Source organism: Perca flavescens, chromosome 1, assembly GCF_004354835.1.
Source record: "Perca flavescens isolate YP-PL-M2 chromosome 1, PFLA_1.0, whole genome shotgun sequence".
NCBI lineage: Eukaryota > Metazoa > Chordata > Actinopteri > Perciformes > Percidae > Perca > Perca flavescens.
Genome location: NC_041331.1, coordinates 16,833,123 through 16,856,039, shown reverse-complemented (window position 1 = coordinate 16,856,039; position 22,917 = coordinate 16,833,123). Strand labels below are relative to the sequence as shown.

The window sequence follows — 22,917 nt, the reverse complement described above, 5'->3', positions numbered from 1 at the left end:
AGCTCCTCGCCGCAGCTTCAGCAATGGAAACTTTGAACATTGTCCACTCGGGTTCAATGCCCCCAGCCTCCACAGGGATGCACAAAAAGCTCCGCTGGAGGTGTGAGTTGATAGTCTGTTCATCTGCATGTACTTTGCTGAAGTAATACAGATACGGGCCTGTGTATGCTTCAAGCTCACAGTGTGAGTGGTAACATTGGAGCGGGCGGGAGAAGGCGACGCTCCAACATTTAAAAAATCCGCTTTGCGCTCCATCCAAACTTCTCCTACTCGCGCTCTTGCTCGCTCGGGCTCTGCTCACATGCTCTGCTGGGAGCCAGTTATGCTCATTCACTTTCTTGCCAAATTTGGGTTAAGAAGATCAATACCTCTCATATTTGTCCGTTATTATGAAGCTACAGTGGGGAGACGGTTAGCATTGCATAAACCTTTGGATGTGTTCAAAAGTTAAAAAATAATCCACATACCAGAACCTCTTAAACTTTATTATTTATTTAAAACAACGAAAATGTAAAAATGACAATCTGTGGTTTGTCACTATGACGTTGCAAGGCAACCACCAGAAAGGTGCTGCTCCAAGCCAAGAAATAGTCCAGCACATAACTCTATGTAAAATCACAAATAGTAGTTTTCATACTTTCGTTTTTTACTTTTGAGTAAACAACTGAGATATGACCTGCTAGTTAGAGGGGTTTAAAAGGTGCTTGTAGGTAACATTTTACCATCTGGTGGTTGTAGCCTTAGATTGAATGGATTAAACAGATTTATTAAACTATTATTTCAAATAAAAAGGCAGTTGCAGTAATCTAGACTTGAAATAAAAGCATATAAGATAGACACTTTGTCATAAACATTAATAAAAAGATTTTATTTCTAAAATATAAGATAATATAAAACACACACACACACACACACACACACACACACACACACACACACACACACACACACACACACACACACACACAGCTTTATTCTGGAGAGATGCCTAAAGGAACTACACAGTCAAATGATACAGCATTGAAACTGCAGTGTGTCATATGACCCATCCCTGGGGACTCTTTTTTTGGGTTGTTTTGTGCTGTTCGGTTTGAATTATACGGCTGAATTAGTTTGATAATGACCTTAGTATCTACTGTAGTTACTTTGAGTTCCTGTTAGTGCTTTTGTTATGAAGGTACTGGGCAGCCTGAGCCACCAAGTGAAGTTTACAGATATAGAGAAGCAGGGATAGTAGCAGGTAGACACCGGGGAGGGCTTATGGTGTTTTTACCAGGTCAGGAGAGACACCATTGTTCTCTCTTTCTTTGTTTGCTTGCTTGCAAAAAAAGCTGCGTAAGATTCATTCCTTAGGTGCTTCAGTGGCAATTTGTTTTTGAGTTTTTTTATTTGGTTTTGTTTAGTCTGAGGACAAATCGCCACTACACAGACTATCGAGGCTGCAAACTACATAACGCTTATGCACAATGCTATATGATGCTTTCCTGTCTCGTGCGTGAATGTAGCATTTTATCATCTCCTTTTGACATGGTATGCATGGCCTCTAGCCTGGGTGCTACTAGCTGTACAAGAAGTGCTCAAGGCAATTGTGGCAGCTCAGTCATGAGTTACAAAACATCAGTACACAGTGCTAATCATATGATGAAGAATGGGAGGGAGATGAACCCACCTTAGTGATGGGAGCTTCTATAGTCATGGAGTGGATTCGGGCCATTGAGGAGTGCCTGCGCTGTGAGCTCCCTGGCAGGATGAAGAAGAAAAAAAATACATCCCAATATTATGATTCAAAGACAAATTAAGTTGCAGTTTTCTGTCTAATGAGTGTGTTTGCATGTGTGTGTCCAATCAACACTTGATGCAAACAGACAAGTGGGAAAGTTTCCATCGTGTATCTCTCCTTTTCCTCTCACCATCGCTCCCCCGAGACGTTGTGGATCTTACGTCCAGAGAGCCTTTCCTCCGGTCTTTGTGCTTACTGGATTGGATGTCTGGGGAGAAGAAAATACTTCACATTAACACGAACACACCAGGGGCGTTTCTAGGACTTGAGGAGGTTTGGGGCTTAGCCCAGACCCATTAAAACAAACTGAATGTAATGCACGCAGAGCAGATCACAAAAACGGCGTTTGGCTTGTCCAGCTTGTAAATAGCCAATGCATGTTCATTTCAGGTGCCCAGTTTGTAGATGTTAGTTAGATGGCACAAACATTTGGCCTAATCACAGCTGGTCTGGCAACTCAAAGGCAAAGGTTTTTTTTTCCCAGATGTGTGGGGCCACATATGATGTGGGTGGTCCTCTCCCTTAACATTCTGAGCATTAAAACACTTAATTTCCTGCATTTTGGTGAATTGTTACACACCTATTTCTACATTTTTCTGCATCAATTTATGCTGGAAATATCTTTATGTAAAAGGGAAACATAGGTGACAATTCAAAATATAAAAACATAATGGAATATAACGCAGTAAGGCTCTCAGGCCTTATATCTATTTTCAAATATTTATTCTCCTGTAGATTAACTTTTCTCATTTAATGTTATCTCTGCTGAGTCAACACACATGTAGGCATAATCTACTCCTCCCTCCTTTTTTGCGTCTTTTGTTGATGAAGTTACCTCTTTAAATGTGCATGTGGCACTTATTAATGTGAATGATACATGCATTCATTTTAATTAATTAATAAACCCCTGACTGTAATATTTAAGATGTGTTTCAGCAAGATTTCTGCTCATTCAAAAAGTAACTCATCCCATCTGTGTTCTCTGGCTTTGGAAGAGTTGTGATATTTTGTGAAAAATAAAAAGTTATTATATTACAAGAATAAAGTCATAATATTTCAGGAAATAATCCACCTGCAACATAATCTGCTGTGCATTACGTTATTGCTATGCTGATATGGTAGGCTAGATGTCTGACCTTCTGACAGACACAGAGCCCTGTTTGAGACTCTGAATGACACAAAGTTTAGGGAAGTGGCGGAACACTGCTTCACATCGGGGGTGGAAAACTGAAACTACAACAGAAATACATGGAGCACATCTGTCGCAAAATGCCTGCAGCTGAGCGTGTCCATTATGACTGCCTGAAGCTGCATAGACCATGGAGGCCGCTCTATTTTTACAGAGAGAGTGGACACAAAGCAACGGACGGGTCTGCTTCAGAGCTCTATGTGTTTGAGCCTGAACCATAGACTGTAAACGTCACGGGAACCTCAAACAAAAAGTAGCAATATTATTGCGCACTTAAACTTTTTTATTGCCTACATTACAAAATACATTCAGGGCTACTGTCAAAACATTTGGGGCTGAAGCCTCGTAAAAATGACGTGGCGACGCCGATGGCACACACAAACACAGTTCAAGTTTAGTGACAAGGCTAAGTTTGGTAATCACAATATCCTTGGCAAGAGGAGGGGGCGTCAGAATTTAGCAGTCAATTTTTGATCACTATACAAGTTTAGTTTAGTCAAAATTGGGAACAAAAAGTGCAAAAGTGAGACTAAAGACTTGCCCAACAAAGTGAAATGTAATAATTTACGTCATATCAAACATTTAAGATAAAAAGAAGATACTGGAAATCCTCCAGAAAATCAAGTCAAGTCAACCTCAAAGGTCAAATCAATAGATAGAAAATAGACATTATAATCCATTTTATTTAAATTGTCATGTTTGTCCAAGGTATTTAAAGGATAAGGCTGGTGTTATTCTATATTTTTCTTATTTTCAACAAATCCCATAAAATAGAATAAAATAGAATGCCTTTTATTGTCACTATACACATATACAATGAGATTAAAAGCAACTCCTTTTCCAGTGCCAAAATGTACTGTACGTAAAAAAAAAATTATAACATGGAATAAAATAAGTAGTATTATAAAAAGACCAAACCCTACAATAGTCCATCTCTCAATACTTTCTGACTTCCATATGGCACTCAACCTGGATTTTTACTGTCATCAGGGTTTTGTGAAGACAAAGTTTAAAGTTATAGACAGAAGTGGACGGGTGTTTGTAGAGGTGTTTGAGAAGTGGCTTGTCTTTTTTTTGTCTAAGTAGCCATGTAACATGGAAATGTATTTTTGTTGCAATTTCTAAATGCACTTTAAATGTTACAAAACACACTTGAGACACAAATAAAAAAGGTAAAAGTAGACTAAGAAACAGAAGAAATTAAAAACAAAAGAAAGAAAGAAAAGAAAGCTTAAAATAAATTTTTCAAAATGGCAAATGCTGACTTAACTCTTTTGGTCGGTTTGTACCATAAAATTCAAAGCATATTCAACCTTTAGAGCCCCTAATCAGAAGACCTAGGAGACGTAGGGGTGTTGCATAAGAGCTACTGTGAAATATACTGTGCTATAAGACCACACAAAGCTTAATAAACAAACGGCAAGGTTTCAAAGTCACTTCTTTTCAGTGAGCTGGTGAAATGACGCCAACACAGGAGAGATATGATCCCTGTTTAGTTGGCCTGTCAGGAGCGTAGCTGCTGCATTTCGAAATCAGTTGCAGCTGTGAATTGGCTTTACGGTTGATACCACAATACAGCAGGGAACAATAGACCAGTTTAGAGGAAATAAAAGCGTGGATAACTTTTTCAAGGTCAACAAAAGACAGAATTCATTTCTCAGCTAGATAAAGCAGGACTGGACACTCTGTTAGTCTACCGAAAAGAGAACAATGATTTTCTGGCATGGTGCAATCGCGGACGTATTTCCAAAGTTTTTGAGTTTACAAAGTTCAGGTTCCCAAATGTGTCCCCAATTTATTGTTAACAGATATTTGGTGTTGGCTCTCACACCCTTGAAACTTTTGACAGATCACGAGTGACACCGTCATGGAAAGAACTTCCATCACTATTGCGAATAACCTGAACTACTCAAATCTGAAAGACTTGAGCATAACCAATCACCTGTAATGTTATTCTAATACAAAAGTAAGGTTAAGACCGAGCAGTTTTGCATCAACAGTGGGCATTTACAGGATGGATCATCTTACCTGTCTGAGACTCTGCCTGCACACGTTCAGTGGATTTATCACTCTGCATGGACAGAATAGAAAAGCACATTGATACATGCTGGCCAGAATGCTCCTATTATTCATCATTATTGGCAAAACTGAAAACACATCTCACCTTATTATTATCATTTAAAGGCCGGTTGATAGACACATAGTGTCTGATTTTTCTGTGAATGACAAAAGCTAATTAGTACACCAGAAAAAAAAGGGATCCAATCATTACTCATCCAGTATAATTATTGGGTTGCAGAAAAGGTAATTTACATTTGGCAAGACTGAGCCATGCCTCAACATACTGTCACTCACCCTCCCTGTCCAATTACAGGTGTGATCTTCACATTTTGCTGAATGCTGTCTCCATTCTTCTTTTTGGCATAATAAATCCCCTGCCACTCCTGGAACATACCAAGACAGAACCGAGAGAGAGAGATTAAACATACAGACATGTAAAGTACAGACAAAGGAACAACTGACAACATATTATAATTATAATAATTTGAAAATGTCCTAAAAGTAGGTGTGGACTGGATGCAGCATGGCGGTGTTTGTGGTGCATGTTCGGTGTGGATGTGGGGTCGGTCAGAGTATTTCAGAGAGCAGCAAGTTGCTTTAATGGGTAGAGGGAGCACTCCTGGAGTCCGGCGCGCTTGTTTCATGTCCCCCCACCAACAGACTGCCGTGGCAGCTTAAAAAGGCCATTCCTGCTGTTAGCCTGTCTGGGCCTGACCTTCGCTCTCTGTGTAGTAAGATTACAGCTCAGCCATCAACCGCTCTTCTTATGCACTTGAAACAGAGCTGCTGGATGGCCAGTGGTGCTCACTCACAGCACACATGGATGCACGTGCACACACGCATGCACAGACACAAAGGCAGGAGTAGATATCTGCAGTAGTATCGGATTGTGAAGCAATAGTCTACATGTCAAGACTATCTGTGCATAAGTATCAACAATCACAAGAAAGTGATCATTTGTTTCCCGATGAATTAAGTCCCTGATTAAGTTGACCTCATGGAAATTGTGTTTGGCCTGAAATGTATAGTGGAGATGATTTAATGAATGCACATACCTTTCCTTTCCGTATGCAGGAATTTATTGTTTCAAGGAGATCAGGCTTATTCTTCTCACTTTTAGGCACTTCCATTATTTCCTTCCCTATGAGCTCGCCTTGTTGGTAGCCCATAATGGACTCGTAGGCAGGGTTCACGTACTGCGAATGAGAGGTAACACAAGTGTTAACGCTTGATTTGAGATGAAATCCATCAATAATTTCAGACACAGTTAAGATGATGACATATGAACCTTGTCTACTTAAACAATTCAGAGAAGCTGGCACATTTGTTGCCTATTTCAAGGAGCTCAAAAACATATATTTCTGTAAAAACATAACATGAAACATAACAGAACATAACATAGTAACAGTGCTTTGATGTTGACAAAAGGAGCCATTCAGAAAGACAGAGACCGCAACTGAGATGTGGGATCACAAGACATGAACAGGCACTAAAACAGCAAAGGAGGGAGGAAGAAAGAAAGAAAGAAAGAAAGAAAGAAAGAAAGGAGTGGGAAGACAGTAAGAGAGAGATGACCTGTTCATCACAATATAGCAACTAAAAGTATTAAAGTTTATTAGAAACCCACCTGAATTACTTGATCTTCAGAAGTGATCTCTATGGCCTCTTGGCTTTGTTCTAGAGCTGTGAAAATAGCATTTCCAGCCCTTGTACAGGTAGAGAGACAACAGTATCAGAATCGTTGTTAACATATGCAACAAGCCGTGACCACAATCTACATTTATACTTTTTAAAGAAAGAGTTAAAAAGTATTAAAATTGGCATAACAAAATAGAATTGTTAAAAGCCGATCATCTTTCTGATGACTTGCTCTCAACAGCCTTGAATAAGGGTACCACTATATGCAGCTAATCTAAAATGTAACTACAACACTGTACAGTACAAAGTACACGACTCACCTCAGTTTGAACTGCGCCCGCACCTCTCCATGCTCCAACTGTAGCAGCTCATTATAGCAGGCCATCATATTGGCATTCTCCACGTATCTCTGAGGGTTAGAGGGCAACACGGATCAATCGAAGACAACTAAAATCTCATTTTCATATCAATGTACCCATTACAGGATATATTTTAATGCTGCGGATGTCATGACTAACAATGATTCAGGTACAGGGAACTTAAGGCACATGTCTCCTGAGCAAACAAAAAGGTTTTACAATCTGTATTCCTGTCCTACGGTGAGTGTTGACAGTAGGGATATAAAAAAATATCGAAAGAATAATACAAATACAGGCAGCAGAAGACACCTCCACACCCACACCCACACTTACCCTATTAAAGCCGGCATTGATCAAGGGCATCACAGAGGCTTCTTCTCTGTCTGGCCTTAAAAAGAGAACACATGTTAGCACCCAAAGATCGCTATGACAATTGCTTGTTTACAGAACCTACAGACCTCTGCTGAGTCAGGCATTTTACTTCTGACAATACTCCAAATCATTAGACAGTGAGGACAGTGAGGGAAAAGGACAAGAAGGAGCAGAAAGAAAGGGGGGGAGGTCAGCGAGTTGTACGTACCTTTTCACAACGGCGACTATCACAGTGTTTTCTGAAGAGTTGACTGCTCTAATTGACCTGAATGTAAACAGAGGGAGCCTTTTAGCCAGTGAGCAAGCTGGTGGAAAAGCCCATGGCATCAAATCAATGTATTTTTCAGTTTTTCACGCTCCGATTCTCCCAGGCAGGCAGAGCCCAGTGGTGGAGCTCTGTGAGCAGGCCTAGGCCTCTGAAAGAATGCAGTGTACAGGGCCACTCATCCGCCTGTGGTTTCCCCCAGCCAGCGGTCATAAAGGCCCTTTAGTTCCTCATCGGAGCCTGTGCGTGTACACTGAACATATGGATGGGCCAAAATGAATGGGGTTAACATACACACTGGGCAGGGCAAATGAATGTTTGTAAATGTGTTTTTGGTTTGGGCAGAGGCTAAAGATAGAGGGTGGTATGGGCAGGCACCGCTCATTTCTCATCGACATGCATCCAGTAGGTAGCATGCGATGGAAGCTGATGGGCCTAAAGTGAACTGGCCATTTACGCCAGCACAGATTCATAACCGCATGTGTCACCAAATGTACTGTAATTCATGAGGGCTATAATTGTACCTATCAGGATCATCTGGTCTGGATTATGTCATTGGCCTTGGAGTCACTAACAGAATTCAAATTAAATTCAACTATGTCCACTACATTAGTGATTCCCAACCAGGGGCACTTCTTCTGTTGCCAGAATGGTACGGAGAACGGTGGAGTAGCTCGACTAATTTGAATAAAATAGTAATTAAAATTTTATTTGAAAAAAAAAAAAAAAAAAAAAAACTTTGAGGTTGAGAAGTGAAATACGAAGTGCCATGCACCCCAACTGTATAGCTCTAAGAGGACTTGTCCTTGCTCATTTTATCACACTATCAAAAACATATAAAATACATGGAAATGTGTTTTTTTTCATGTTTACTGTTAACGTAACTTATGTTACTAGTTTCAATGCGAAATCTTAATATCAATACAAATTTGATCACAAAATAATCCACATGTTGAGTCAGTTGTAACACCTGAACTAGGGCTGAACGATTAATCGTTTTCAATAAAAATTTTACAATATTTAGTTGAATGTTTGTTGTAACATTTGGTTCAACATGTTTTATTCCTCTTTTTATTACTATATTTACCGGGGTTTTTTTTATAATATAAATGCTGGAATTATGTTACCTATCACAGAAATGTCCTATTTTCAGTGGATTATTCATTTATTTTTTATTACTTTATTTAAAATGATCGTAGAAGGTGCAATGTGTGAGGCATATCGGAAATTTCAGTTTACAGGAAAGTACTGATTTTTTTTTTTATTGTACTTGTGATAAATGTTCTGTGTTTGACTGTTCAATGCTTGAACACTTATTGCTGGCAAATTATATCCATGTTCTATCTTTGCATAAGAATATAGAGCAGTTTTGATGGTGTCATGTTATAATGCTCCATGACTTGTTTTATCTGCTAAACTTTTAAAAAAGAAAAAAAGGAAACCCTGAATAGTAATCGCAATATCTGGCAGAAAAATTGCAATTACATTTTTTTTCCCAAATCGTTCAGCCCTAACCTGAACACAAAAGATGTTGCACCAGAAAAAAAAACGGACAAAAAGCCACTGCACTGCATCATTGTAGAAACACAACATATAAATACAAATATAATACAAATAGTTACAAATACATTGATTAGGAGATTAGTGGCCTACCGGCATAGTGCTTCAGCATCAAAGTGTCTGGAATGTCTGTGGTCAATGATGACGAGGTCATGATGCTTCTCCAAAAAGCATTCAAGAGCCGACTCGGGTGTTCGTGCCATGCTGCACCTGAAGTTGCCCTTCTCACATGCCCAGCAGAAGCCATTACTTTGACTGTCCTCTTTGGCAAAAACTAAAAGTACCTGCAAAAAGAGAGATGACTAAGCACATATATCCAACTGTATTTTTAACTACTACTACCCAAAATATATCACTTATGGAAAAGTACAGTTAAATAGGGCTTTGTAAAGATATATATAATGCACGGGCACAGCAAATTTTCAAAAGGCAATGATGTCAAAATGAAGAAAAACACTGAAGAGAAAAATCTTGTGTGTTTATTATACATGTAATCATGATTCAACGGTTAATCATTTAGTTGATAAAATGTCAGAACATCACCATTTCCGAGAGCACAAAGTGACATCTCCTAATTGCATGTTTTTTCAAAGATATTTAATTTACACGGACCCAAGAACAGAGAAAACCGGCAAATCACCGCAAAAATAGAACCAAGTTACGGTATTTTTGGTTCGTTAAACAACTTAAACAATAAAATATTGTCAATTGTGAAGTATTGTGTACATCTAACTTGTACATGATGGGAGAAATGCTACATCCATGCACGTCATGGTCTCTTTGGTTTGTCACAATTATAAAGAGACAACATTATTTGAAATGACATGGACACATTACAGAACGGCTACAGGGCTAATGGGTATGTAGCTATGATCTGATTAGAAAAACTGCCATAACTAATCACAGACGATCTGCCTCCACCCTGCGCTATAACATTAATTCAGTAAGAAACAATAGAAGAGAGAGCTACAGTAAAATGTGGTTTTGCTGCTTCAGTGTATCAACAGCTCTTAGTGGTCAAGTCATCATTGGTGCATTCATGCTCATTTGCGCCTGTCGTCCTAATCAGCCTGCAGCGTGGGCTTAACTGTGACCTCAGGCCTCTAGCGGACAGGCCCTGATTGATCAGGCTCAGCTCGTACTCGTGTGCGTCACAGATTTTATTGTTCACTGTCGTGATCTATGACACAATTAGTCGAGGTAGCCTTGACTGGCTGCGGCCCCTCCCACCCGCTCTGCCAAACCTGTGGCAGAATGGAGAGCACACGCTTTCTCTCTGCCAGCATACTTTCATATAACCCCTCGCTTGCGTAAATACTGGACCAGAGATTTAGGCCCGCCTCCAAGAGCAATGCTGCACTAAGAGCAGATTCATGAGTCACTCTCTCAAACAGACGTCATCTCCAACTGTTGGCAGAGAGCAGGATGAACGTAAAGAAGGGAAAGTTTGTTCTGCAGTTTTGAGTTTGCATCACACCTGTAAAATTGAGTTAGGGGACAAAGACCTGACTTTGTTGGGAAAACTAGAGCAACTGTCTTCCACACAATGATGGGACAGAGGACTGGTTTTTTGACAGTTTTCCTTTTTAATTTATTCTAATGATCAGTGTGCCTTTATCTAAGTACGCAGCTTCAGGTCTGAAGCAGAGAGAGCCCATACGCCTCTTAGGGGTGTTGCTAATGCAAACCATATTCCACATATGAACATTTTCCCTACAAGCGGCGATAAGTGTACGGGTCATAAATACATCACCACTGAGTCCTGCAGCTATGTTCGGTACGCACAGGGAATTAGATCAGAATTCCACATTGGGATGTTGGTAGAAAAGTCAACATTCCCGCAGAGGTGGAAGAACGGGGTAATATAGGCTGAGATAAGGTCTCTTCAGATGCCTGTGCTCAGACTAGACAGATAGGCCTCGCTCAATAATAACACACCCAGTCGCAAGAGATTGGGGAAAAAAAATCTCAAAGTATATTCAAGCACACATGTTTGTTTTTTTAAGTGAGGACACATGGTTTATGCTCCAAAGAAACCAATGGAAAAGGCAGAGAAAGGTGCGGAGAGACAAAGACAGAAAAAGGGAAAAAAAACTAGTTTGAAGGGGGTTGCGAGCATTTTGGCAGGGATTGCTCTGTCTAGAAAACATCATTGTTGAAAGCAGAGAGGGCTTGGCCAAATCCTGTGAGCCACGTGAAAAGAGGAGGAGTAGAGAGGAGGGCATGACAGGATCAGCTGTGAGTGACAAAAACAGGAAGGGGATATCTCTCTACCTCGTTTTCCTACTGTGGTCACACTCGAGTGCATCAGACAATAAAGCAGAGTCTGTGGCATTCAATATCAGGATGTCTGATGTATTGCTTGTTTTGTTTTTTTTGTTTTTTTTTACTCCAACTGAATTCATATCATTATTGTTATTTAAATGCAGCTGTTTTATTTAAATAAATATTGGCATTTTACTTGAAGGAGCTATGCAATTGGGCTGCAACTAACAATTATTTTATGATTGATTGTTTTGTCTGTGAAGTTTTTTTTTCCTCAGAGCCCAAAGTGACGTGTCTGGTTTTGTCCCAGCAACAGTCCAAAACCCAAAGGGTTCAGTCAACTAATATTTGATAAAGAAAAGCAGCAAATCCTCACATTTGTGCAGCTGGAACCAGCAGATGTTTGGCATTTTTGTTTGAAAAATGAATAAAACTATTAAATCAATTATCAAAATAGCTGACAATTAATTTCCAGCTCTGCAATGCACCCTTCAAACCAAATCTTTTACACTCTCAAAATACTTAAACAATTCCTAAAAAGCAAACTGCATGTTTTCCCACAACAAGCAGCAACGCATGCCAAAGGAACAAGCACAGTACCAAACTGTATGATGACCCATTTAACGTCAGAGAATGTCCTATTCGCAGTGACGAAACTGCTCCATGGATCCTCTGTGCAGTTCTTCCATAACGTGCATTGTTCATTATGGTATGTACTTGGTCATAAATGTGTGGCCTTGTTGCCCTGACAACCCTAGGCTGCATCGCACACAATACTTCCATTAACAGTTTTTTTTCTTCCTCTTCTTTGAATGTTTGCATGGGGACTTTTGATCTTTGAGAAATTCAAGATTAGTTCTGACTGCAAACAAAAGTAGGTGACGTTTAAAAAAAAAAAATGTCACACAAAGTTTAGCTCCACGGCTCAGCTAAAAGCCCCTAAATGATATGAACATAAACATTTTACTGCGGCACTTCTGTTGTTCGGTGGAAAGCCTTAATGGATTCAAGCACATAAGCATTAATCATTCAGATGTTTGGCATTATTTTACGATACCTGAAGTGGGTCTTTAAATAACTTCATTGGTCCAAATTGCACCTCTGTAAATGTGGCCTGAAAGATAACAAGAAAAATACAAGGATTAGAAGAAGAAATCATTTCAGAAATGGGATATTTTCTTAGTTATTTCATGTTTCATCTTTTCTTAACATTGGCTTTTCTTCATCACTGTTTAGGGTCCCACAGACCCTACTGATATTTGTGTAATACGCTGACCTTATTTAAAACCCAATACGCAGAAAAGTATGCATAAAGTGGTAACCCTGCTCTTTGTAACGATATGAGCTCTAATGACAATATACAGAAATAATCATGAAGCAATGTTAAATTACCAAATAAGTAACTCTTGTTTTATATGAGTTATTTATGAACACATATCTAATCATTCACAGACAAAGAAATGGGTTATGTTTTCATTTATTTTTTTAGGGGTGTCAAAATAATCAAATAATGCAGATTAGTCTATTCCATATTGACGTTTGACCCGGAGCCGTTCTAGCCACCATTCGAGTGTAAAATGAAGGAGGGAGACGAGAATGTGCTGCCTGGATCATTGATTGGAACATTTAGCTACTTGTTACTTCTTCCTGCCAACCCCGGCTACCGAAATCTGGTGCCCCGGATATGTCTGCTCTTTTCTCTGATGCTCTGAAACGGACGATACAGGCATCACAAACACCGCTGCACGGGACGCTAGTTAACACTATACTTGACAGCAGCTAACGTTAGCCTACCGCTAGCTAGTAGCTGGATTAAACACTGTTAAAATGCTGACAGCTAACGCTAAACGGTGTAAAGTTTGACTGTGTAGAAGATTCAACACCGGTATGTAACAATCTGCTAGCCTGACAAGCCAGCTGCCACTAGGGTGCGTCTAGATTTCTAGGCTAACAATCTGCAGCTACCGTCGGAAAAAACAACACAGACGGTGCATTCAATGAAACTGGTAAACTACAGCTTCGTGGTGCATTTGAAGTTATTGTAAATGTCCTTTTCCCATCTGGTGGTTGTTTTTGTCGTTCAACAGCAATTTAATAGTGAAATAAGTAATTGTTATTGTTATAGATTATTATCAAATCATTTAATTTTGACCATATGGCCTTAGCAATAAACAAGCCCTTCTTTAATGTCACCGACTGTTGTTTAGTACCCTTCTTTTTTCTTTTCTTTTTTTACTTTATTAAAAAGTATCGGTTCAGGCACCGTTAATTATGTATGCAATTAATTTCGATTAATTAATCACAGAGTATGTAATTAATTTGATTAAATATTTTAATCGATTGACAGCCCTAATTTTTTTATTTTATACATTTTGAGGCACTTGAGTATTTCCATTTCATTCTACTTCATACCTCTACTCCACTACATTTCAGAGGGACATTTTGGACGGTTTACTTCACTACATTTACAGTACATGACCGCTTTAGTTAGTTATTTCACAAATTAAGATTGTACTTATAAAAATGTGATCATTTAAAATATTGATTTAGATTTAACTACCCAAAAGAAAATAAACATTATTACATAATAAAATGAATACAATGATATAGTATACGACTCAAAAGGACAATTTTTCTGCATCAGAAGTACTTTTACACTTTCACTTCAGTGAGGATGCAGAACTTGTACTTGAATACAGTATCTATATATTACAATATTGCTACTTGAGTACATTATCTAAATACTTTTTACATCACTGGTTTTAAGACGCAGTTAAAGCCACAAATATATCAGATTGGGGCTTTTGCATAATAATCCAATAATATAATCTATACATAACACCATCAAATGGGCCTTTCTGCAGTGCTTTTACTTTTGATACTTTCAGTACATTTTCAGTGAGATTTTCAATGCATGCCTTGTAACATTTTCTTTTTTTACACTGTTGTATCATTACGTAAAAGGATCTGAATACGTCTTCCACAACCACTGACTGAATCAGCAAAAACAAATGCTGGTAATGTGATCTCCCGACTTCAAATTCAACTATACAGTGGAGTTGTGGGAAAAAGAAATAAAAAGACAGATTTTTTTTACACTTAAATGACACTTTCCCTACATGAGCTTACTCTTTTCTGTCTGCAAATAATTTAGCTTCCTTCCTGCTAAATGGAACACAGCTCAGGGGTTAGTAACCATAGCAACCAAGCCCCTTGCGGACCGCCATCCCTCTAGAATTCCTCTTCTCCGTAAACAATCTACACATGTGAGGAGGAATACAGAGAGGAATTTTAGAGCGGGCAGCAGTAAATCACTTCTTGCTAAATTATAAGCCTTTCTGAAACAACAAAGGGGGAGAAAAAAGCTGATTAGCCCTTGGTTGTAGCCGAATTGACGTCATCATGACACTAGGCCGTTTGTTGCAGCTGTCCTCAAACAAGGAGTATCAGGATGGCTACAAGCTGATGCTCTGTGATCATCTGATCTTTCACAGACACAAGGACCTGGTCGCATGATAGGCTCATGTGCACTGGAGAGACAGTATGCATGTGTTTGTGGGTGGTTATATAATAGGGACTAACATATGGAAATGCCACATGCTTTTCCAAGAGGGTTTGACCAAACAAGTCCCAGTTTTCCTGTCTGTCAGATATGATTTCAATGACTGTGATCATGTGTGTCAGAACAAATAACTCAGTCCTTAGCTTTATTCAGTTTGATTAGAGATTCAAATCTTTCCTTTCATTTTACTCTGGAGGTGAAATAAAACTCTATAGACTACTGCTGGGTGAATGTCACTAATAGTGGCCACACAATTAGGATCATGTTTCCACTGCGGTGCCGTTTTTTGGTGAGCTAGCTGAGGTGGTGGTCTTGATGTATGGAGTTAGGCCACAGAGCTTCCAGCTAGCGGTACGCAGCGGTCTGTCTCCATGCAGGGAGACTTCCCTCACTAACTGACACTGACACATCCAATGCAACTGCAGCTGAGGTTGTGTAACTAGAATAGCCTGCCACACACACACAGCTGAACCAGTCTGCCAGCCTCTTCGGGCAACATACTCCTCTTGTACAGTACACACACGCAGCTGAGGTTGTGTAACTAGAATAGCCTGACACACACACACACACACACACACCTGGCAGCCTCTTCAGGCAACATACTCCTTTTGTACAGTACACATACACGGCAATGAATCACTCAGCCAAGCATTTGCATCCCGCAAACATCATGCTGGCACTCAACCAGAAGCAAACAAAGTAGGGGAAGTGAGTACAGGCCAGGAGTACAGTCGTGGTGTGTATGCATACGTAATCCTCTCCCCGCCCTCTTGGTATATGCTGTTCTCTCTCTCTCTCTCTCTCTCTCTCTCTCTCTCTCTCTCTCTCTCTCTCTCTCTCTCTCTCTCTCTCTCTCTCTCTCTCTCTCTCTCTCTCTCTCTCTCTCTCTCTCTCTCTCTCTCTCTCTCTCTCTCTCTCTCTCTCTCTCTCTCTCTCTCTCTCTCGTTGTGCAGGTCTGAGTTAAATGCTGAGTTAACTGACTTTCAGAGCAACATGTAATTAAACATTAAGTGCAAATATTTTACCATTTAAAAAAAAAAAAGGTACAAAAGATTTATTTTCCAAACTACAGAGGTGGGGAAGGAGAGTGAAAATAACACTGATGTTAATGCTGCTTGATTTTTTATTTTTGTTCCTTTCTTTAATAGCTGGATAAAGTAGGAGGTAAATTGGAATACTATTTTTGGGTTATTTAAAATTGTCTGATTTATTTTGTTTGACTTGATTTAGGACTTGATACGCCTATGGGGCTTCTACCTATCCCTTTTGGAATGGGTGGAGAAATGTTTTTGTTATATATTTTCTTTTTTGTTATTAGTTTACATTTTATTTTATTTTTTCTTTTAATCGTTTGAAATAAAGATTTCATTCATTCATTTAGATTTCATTCAAACAACAACATAGTGAATAACTGAAGTTTTTTATAACTGTGCAGCACAGTTTATTGATTTTTTCCTGAGTGCTTTTGTATACATTTTGCCATATCATGATGAACATTAACATTCATAAAGGGAGGATTTACTGCAGGACTGTTGTGTTAGACTGCATTTGTTTTACCAAGCTGTAACCGCAAACTGGCAACTGAGTGTATATGTGTAGTTTGTAATAGTTAATGGTAATTTGACTAAACCCAACAAAAGTAATAAAACCTCTCAACTAGATTCTAACTCAGACAAGATAATGCTGCATTCATGTGGTGTTGGAATAATCGGAAAGACGAGTTCCCGACTGGGAAAATTTACATGAACGCCCTCAAGTCAGAACAACAACTTGGCAAGTTGGCGAAAGTTTTGGTACAGGACTTGCCGAGTTGACGTTGACGCAGAAAATTAGGAACTGTCCACGTAGGGTGGCCAAAATTTGTTAGAAAAGTTATTTATTAAATGATAAATAGATCCTTGAAATATGTGTGCCAATCTGTGAGGATCTCATGAAATCATTTTTATATAAAAGGATGCTGTGATACTAAACACTGTCAATGTCCCACAGTCATCAAATAAACTGACAGCAGACACCTTGAATTTCATAATCATATTGACAAAGAAACTTTACATATGAGGTGAATTGGTCACATTGCCAAGACGTGATTTGTTTAATAAGGTCAGGATTTGTGCCGATACCGACCCGGCGAACAACTAAATCCCTAAACCTAATTACAACAAGCCAATTGCCACATAGTGAACCTGGAGACTTTGGGCCCTCTTAAGGGTCTGGGGGCGCTGGGGAAAGTTCCCGCTTTGCCTGTTTGGTAATCCAGTCTTGCAAATCGCTTAAACGCTGGAATTCTAAAAATTATTTCATAAAACAACTTCAAAAGTCATTCTCTCGCTGTGAGGTGACAGTTTCCAGGGGGGACGGTTTTCAAACAGTCTGATGTCATGAGCTCTCACATGGTTCCTCCTGGTTCAGGCCAGTCTGACCACATCAGAGCTGCTGGGTGTCTACAGTCATCTCCAGCAGGATTCAGGACAGTCTGCAGTCTCCTGCTACTCTCACTGAATACACCTAATGTATTTACATAGTGGAGTTGCATCTGACCCTATATCCTGCTCCTAGGGTATCTGGCCCTATAGATCTCCTCCTCCTTCTGCTCTCCTCCAGCCCACCAGCTTTTCTGTTTCACACACACTAAACCATACACACTGGGAGAGTGGGTTTCCACTAAAGTGAAAAACAGGAAATTGGATGACATTGTTCAGTGCGGCGACGTCAGCAGTGAAAGATAGAAAGAGTAAACAGCTTCCTCCACCCAAGAGCTGGGACCAGGATGCAGGGAGTCTTGGGATGCCTGCCCTTTCTCATATATGGCTGTTCACTAACAATCTCCAGATCCCTCACTTTGAAACCGCTAACATGTTCTCTCTCCAACTCCCACTTCTCCTTCAGTTCATCCCTCCTTAAAACTTCTCCACATGTGGTTAAGTAGAGTACTATATGCAGAGCTGATGACACTACAGCAACATTAGACAAGATCAGCTTTTCCTTCCTTAGAAGAAGTCAAAGTGTTACCGTGTGTGTGTGTGTACGTGTGTATATGTGTTCCTGTCGAAAATGTGAATCAAATGGAGATGAATAAATGTTCTTCATTAGGTCTCATTAGAGGGGAGCAGCCCCAGACACAGGTGTGGACGCACACTATGTACCAGACAGACAGACAGACACACTAACTCTCACACACACTGAGCTACGTGATGGGCTAAATGGCCCTGAGTGTCACATCAGTCTCACCACATGCTGAGCCACTCAGATAGTAGTGCTAGCTGTCCATGCTGTGTGCATTACATCAAAGAGAATAATTCACTTTCATGTGTGGCCACTTACATTTGCTGCTCATAGATCTGTGCTGAAGCCATCGATAACAATGGGGTTTCAAACCAGCGACCAATCAATGTCCAGCCTGGCAAACACTTCACCAAATTCAGTAAGATCAATTTCAGCTAACTTCATATTTAGACCACATATTTTGGATTACTTTTTGAAAGCAAAAGGAGAACAAATGCAAGAATCATATATAATATGCTCTACCGCTGTCCAATTAAAACCATCTCCAAATTTGGTGATCCTGATTTTTGTGATAAATAAGTCTTCCTTTATTGGTTGGGAAAATAAAAAATAAAAACACTAGATTATTGGAAACATGCATCGTCATCAGTGCTGCTTCTATTGGCTATTTAAAAGTTGACCTTTTGGAAATGGAGAGACATGTTTTTCACAGGACACCGACAATGCTATATCTATTTTGATTTGGCAAAGATAAAATCCACATATTTGTGTATAGGACTAAAACAAAAACACAAATTGTACTACAAATTTGTGTAAGGTTGATGTTAAGTATATTTATTGTCACAAATATCAAAACGCTGCCAGCTATGGAAGGCCAACTGCAGAGGAAACGCCTTAAAGTCGAAAAAGAAAAGCTAAAAGAAAAGTAACATAAGCCTCTTTCCGACCAAGTAGTTACAGGAACGTAGTTATAGGAACAGTCCACTTCTAAACATTTATTCTAGCTACTCTCCCCCAAAACTGGTTTTGCCATTTGCATTCGCACTGGCCAAGTGGCCATAGGAACTGGTAGGAAGGGTAAGTGACGCAAGCACGGCAATGATCTTTATAGCGTCGTCACTTGACTTTAGCGCCACATACAACAACAAACCAGCATGGAGGAGGCCATGGGAATGTTCCTGTTGTGCCTTGCCGGGATCCTCATAACAGAGTTCAAACAGCGGCGTTTAAAGAGCTGGAGTACTTAACAGAGAAACACAGAAGACGAAGGCTCCAGCGTAATATGATCCTAATTAATATGATGGAAGAAGATAGAAGAGCTGAGCGCAACATGCAAATGACGGGTAAGTTTAACTAGCATTAACAATTAGCTGGTTGAATGTGTGAGGTTTGTCTTATGAGTTAGCATACGTAGGCGAATTGCAACAGACGGTGAAGAATATGTACTGTTTGCGTTTCAGATGTTGCCAGGTCACTTAAGGCCGTTTTATGGTTGTGCGTTGGTATGTGCCTCGAGCCGGCGTGTGTGTGTGTGTGTGTGTGTGTGGGGAGTGGGTGATAGAGCGAGGGAGAAAGTGAGAGAGTGATAGCAATAGTCTTCGGAGCAAGTAGTGACTCTAGAGTCATAGTGCGAGAAACAAAGTGTCTCCCCTGAGCTTTCTGACCACGATGGGAAATCTGTAGCAGGAAAAGTAAACCCTCTCCTTGATTTCATGTTGTTTATGGAGAAGGAGAACCAGGAAATGAGTCGGGGGAAATGCGATGATACCAAGCCATGGCCGAGCAACGTGCGTCGCTGCGACGTGTAGTTAAATTTTTCAAGAGGTGCGCGTCAGGCTACGGTGTAGGGTCCGGTGTAGACGCAGAGGGGTCTGCGGGGGTACGCCGTCGATTCTATGCAGGACCATAAAACGGCCTTAAGGGTTCCTATGCGGAAAAGGGAAAAGGCAAAAAGACCCTGCCCTGAAGTAGGAGCTGAAAGGGTTACAGGAACTGCGGTCAGAGGAACTTAATAATCCCCAAATTGGTCCAGTTGGAACACGAAAAAAAGGGTTCTAGGAACTGCAAAAATCCCTCCAGTCGGAAAGGGTCTATATACACTCACCTAAAGGATTACTAGGAACACCCTACTAATACCGTGTTTGACCCCCTTTCGGCTTCAGAACTGCCTTAATTCTTCATGGCATTGATTCAACAAGGTGCTGGAAGCATTCTTTAGAAATGTTGGCCCATATTGATGAGATAGTATCTTGCAGTTGATGGAGATTTGTGGGATCCACATCCAGGGCATGAAGCTCCCGTTCCACCACATCCCAAATATGTTCTATTGGGTTGAGATCTGGTGACTGTGGGGGCCATTTTAGTACAGTGCACTCATTGTCATGTTCAAGAAACTAATTTGAAATGATTCGAGCTTTGTGACATGGTGCATTATCCTGCTGGAAGTAGCCAACACAGGATGGGTACATGGTGGTCATAAAGGGATGGACATGATCAGAAACAATGCTCAGGTAGGCTGTGTCATTTAAAGTGGTAACAAGGCATGACGGATCCATGTTCTCATTCTGTTTATGCCAAATTCTGACTCTACCATCGGAATGTCTCAACAGAAATCGAGATTCATCAGACCAGGCAACAGCCTAAATGCATTGAAGCAGCTGCCGTGTGATTGGTTGATTAGATAATTGCATTAACGAGAAATCTTACAGGTGTTCCTAATAATCCTTTAGGTGAGTGTATACTGTTGTCTTTAAATGTCTTTAAAGTGACTAAGTGATAAGTCCCTTTGGAATAAGTTGTCTGCCACACAATTTTAATGTAAATGTGTATGTATGTTACAATGTATATGACTTCTATAAGTTGATGAAATGGTGATACCTGCTACAAACTTCAAAAAACTACAAAATTGAGTTTTGGGGTTTTTGTTTAGGATGGACTAATCAGATGCACCATTATTTTATAATCTTCAAACTCCCTTTGGTTCTCAGCTCAGTGTGAAGCAAATGATGATAAAGTGGCAAAGTGATGATTATGTGCTAGAATTCAGAGCTGAATGTGTTGGTGTTTTTTTTAATCTCTCAGCAGGGATTTCACATGACTTCTTACTTTTCAAAATAATCAAAAGATCAAGAACTAATCAATTTCTTAGAGCCAGCAATGGAATTGATTTAATCCGCCTGTATAAATGAATACATTAAACCATTACTTCAGTACGCAGCTGCTGTAGGAACTGCAGACATCGTCAGTGATTAAGCCCAGATTGCAGAAGTCAAGACACTAATACAACTTCCCAAATTAGTAGCACTTCCTCTCCTTCAATGTCTTCCCTTTATGTCCCTGCACAATGCTTTCCATTGCTCTCAGAAACATGTATTCATCTACATGCAGGGGCTCACACACAAAAACACTGTTACCTGAAGTTTGTTATTTACACATTTGGTCTCTTTTGATTTAGGCTTTTTTAATGTAATTAATGCATTTGCACATGCATCTGTGTCTTTCTGTAATGACTTAACAGCAGTGGAAATGCATAGATTGCATTAAAAAAGCCTAAATTAAACATGTAATGTGAATTTTCGATCATCTGGTATTTCTACCTGCTGGTGTCATTATTCTGCATTTCTTTAACATTGTAGGACCAGAGATCTTCAACAGGGGGTCCAGGACTAGGGGGCCCTCAGAGTCACTGGAGGGGGGCCTCTAAATTATTGTCAATTCTTTTTCAAAAATTAAAATGTCTAAACATAATTCCCACATATTATTAGCAAATATAAATCTCCACTGATGATAGGATTATTGGCCAATAGGTATAGGTAGTCACTATGATAGCCATACAGTTCATCCTAAAGATTTACTGTGCCACATGAAAGATGACTTATAAATTCATGACAACAATTCATATTTTAATAGCTTAGTATTCTATTTACTAAAAAGGTATGTGTTAAGGCATTAGGCCACCCTACACGTTATTGTAGCCCTAGTTTAATATGCAATTCATTTTATAAAGTATATGTAATAGGGGCTCCCTGCTCCACCTCTCTCTCAGTTAAGGGGTCCTTGGCTTAAAAAACGTTGAAGAACCCTTGAACAAACAAAGAGCAGTAAAAAAAAAAAAAAAAAAACTCCCCACCAAATAAAAATTAATCTAACGTGTTAATGTAATTGCAGTTCATCCTTATAGAAGAATAACTGCAACCATGTGTATTCTGTCTCTGTCCACATGCTTTATCCATGGTGACCAAGCCCACAGTCAGCCAGGCAGAAGACTTTAGTTGAGTCACTGGCATGGCTGAGGGAAACTAGGCCACTGTAGATCGGTTTGTCCCAGAACATCCTTGCCTTCTCTGTATTTCTCTCTCTCTCTGCCTGCCTGCCTGCCTGCCTGCCTGCCCGTCCATCCGTCTGTCTGTATATATGTCTGGTGGAACGCACTACAGAAGAAAGACCCAACCTCCTGGAACAGAAATTACAATATCCTGTGAAGAAAATATTCTAAAAGAAATATGAATTTAATTCATCTAATTCATCTCCCAGCGTTTTTTTCTTGTTATTCAATGTGTGTCAGATTCAATGTCATGAGATGAACACCCTTTCTACAACAATTGTTCGACTGTATGCACGACAGGACAGAATAACTGGATTTAGTAAATTGGTAGCAATTTTAAATAAACTCATCTACATTTTATCGTCTTTTACTCTCCTTTATGTTTGTAATCTTTCCAATTGGCACAACCTATGTATAAGAAAATAATTCACTTTCTATCATTAATTGTTTTTAGTAGTCTGCTTACTTTGGAATGATTTGAGCTAGAGCTGCAACCAACGATTATTTACATTATTGATTAATCCGTATTCTGTTCGATA

The 22,917-nt window shown here is 39.7% G+C and overlaps 1 protein-coding gene across 2 annotated transcripts in view; it reads right to left on the bottom strand.

Annotated features, from left to right (window-relative positions):
- pde8a (phosphodiesterase 8A) overlaps window positions 1-22,917 on the bottom strand; it is a 52,876-nt gene that overhangs the window by 15,817 nt on the left and 14,142 nt on the right. For both annotated transcript variants that reach the window (XM_028575470.1, XM_028575479.1), the window contains 12 exons: window positions 12,547-12,603; window positions 9,318-9,508; window positions 7,608-7,664; window positions 7,361-7,415; window positions 6,989-7,077; window positions 6,658-6,736; window positions 6,086-6,226; window positions 5,325-5,413; window positions 5,134-5,185; window positions 4,998-5,040; window positions 1,911-1,988; window positions 1,670-1,740 (listed from right to left, as the gene is read on the bottom strand). In XM_028575470.1, coding sequence (XP_028431271.1) covers window positions 1,670-1,740; window positions 1,911-1,988; window positions 4,998-5,040; window positions 5,134-5,185; window positions 5,325-5,413; window positions 6,086-6,226; window positions 6,658-6,736; window positions 6,989-7,077; window positions 7,361-7,415; window positions 7,608-7,664; window positions 9,318-9,508; window positions 12,547-12,603 — 1,002 coding nt within the window. The remainder of the gene's footprint in view (window positions 1-1,669; window positions 1,741-1,910; window positions 1,989-4,997; window positions 5,041-5,133; window positions 5,186-5,324; window positions 5,414-6,085; window positions 6,227-6,657; window positions 6,737-6,988; window positions 7,078-7,360; window positions 7,416-7,607; window positions 7,665-9,317; window positions 9,509-12,546; window positions 12,604-22,917) is intronic.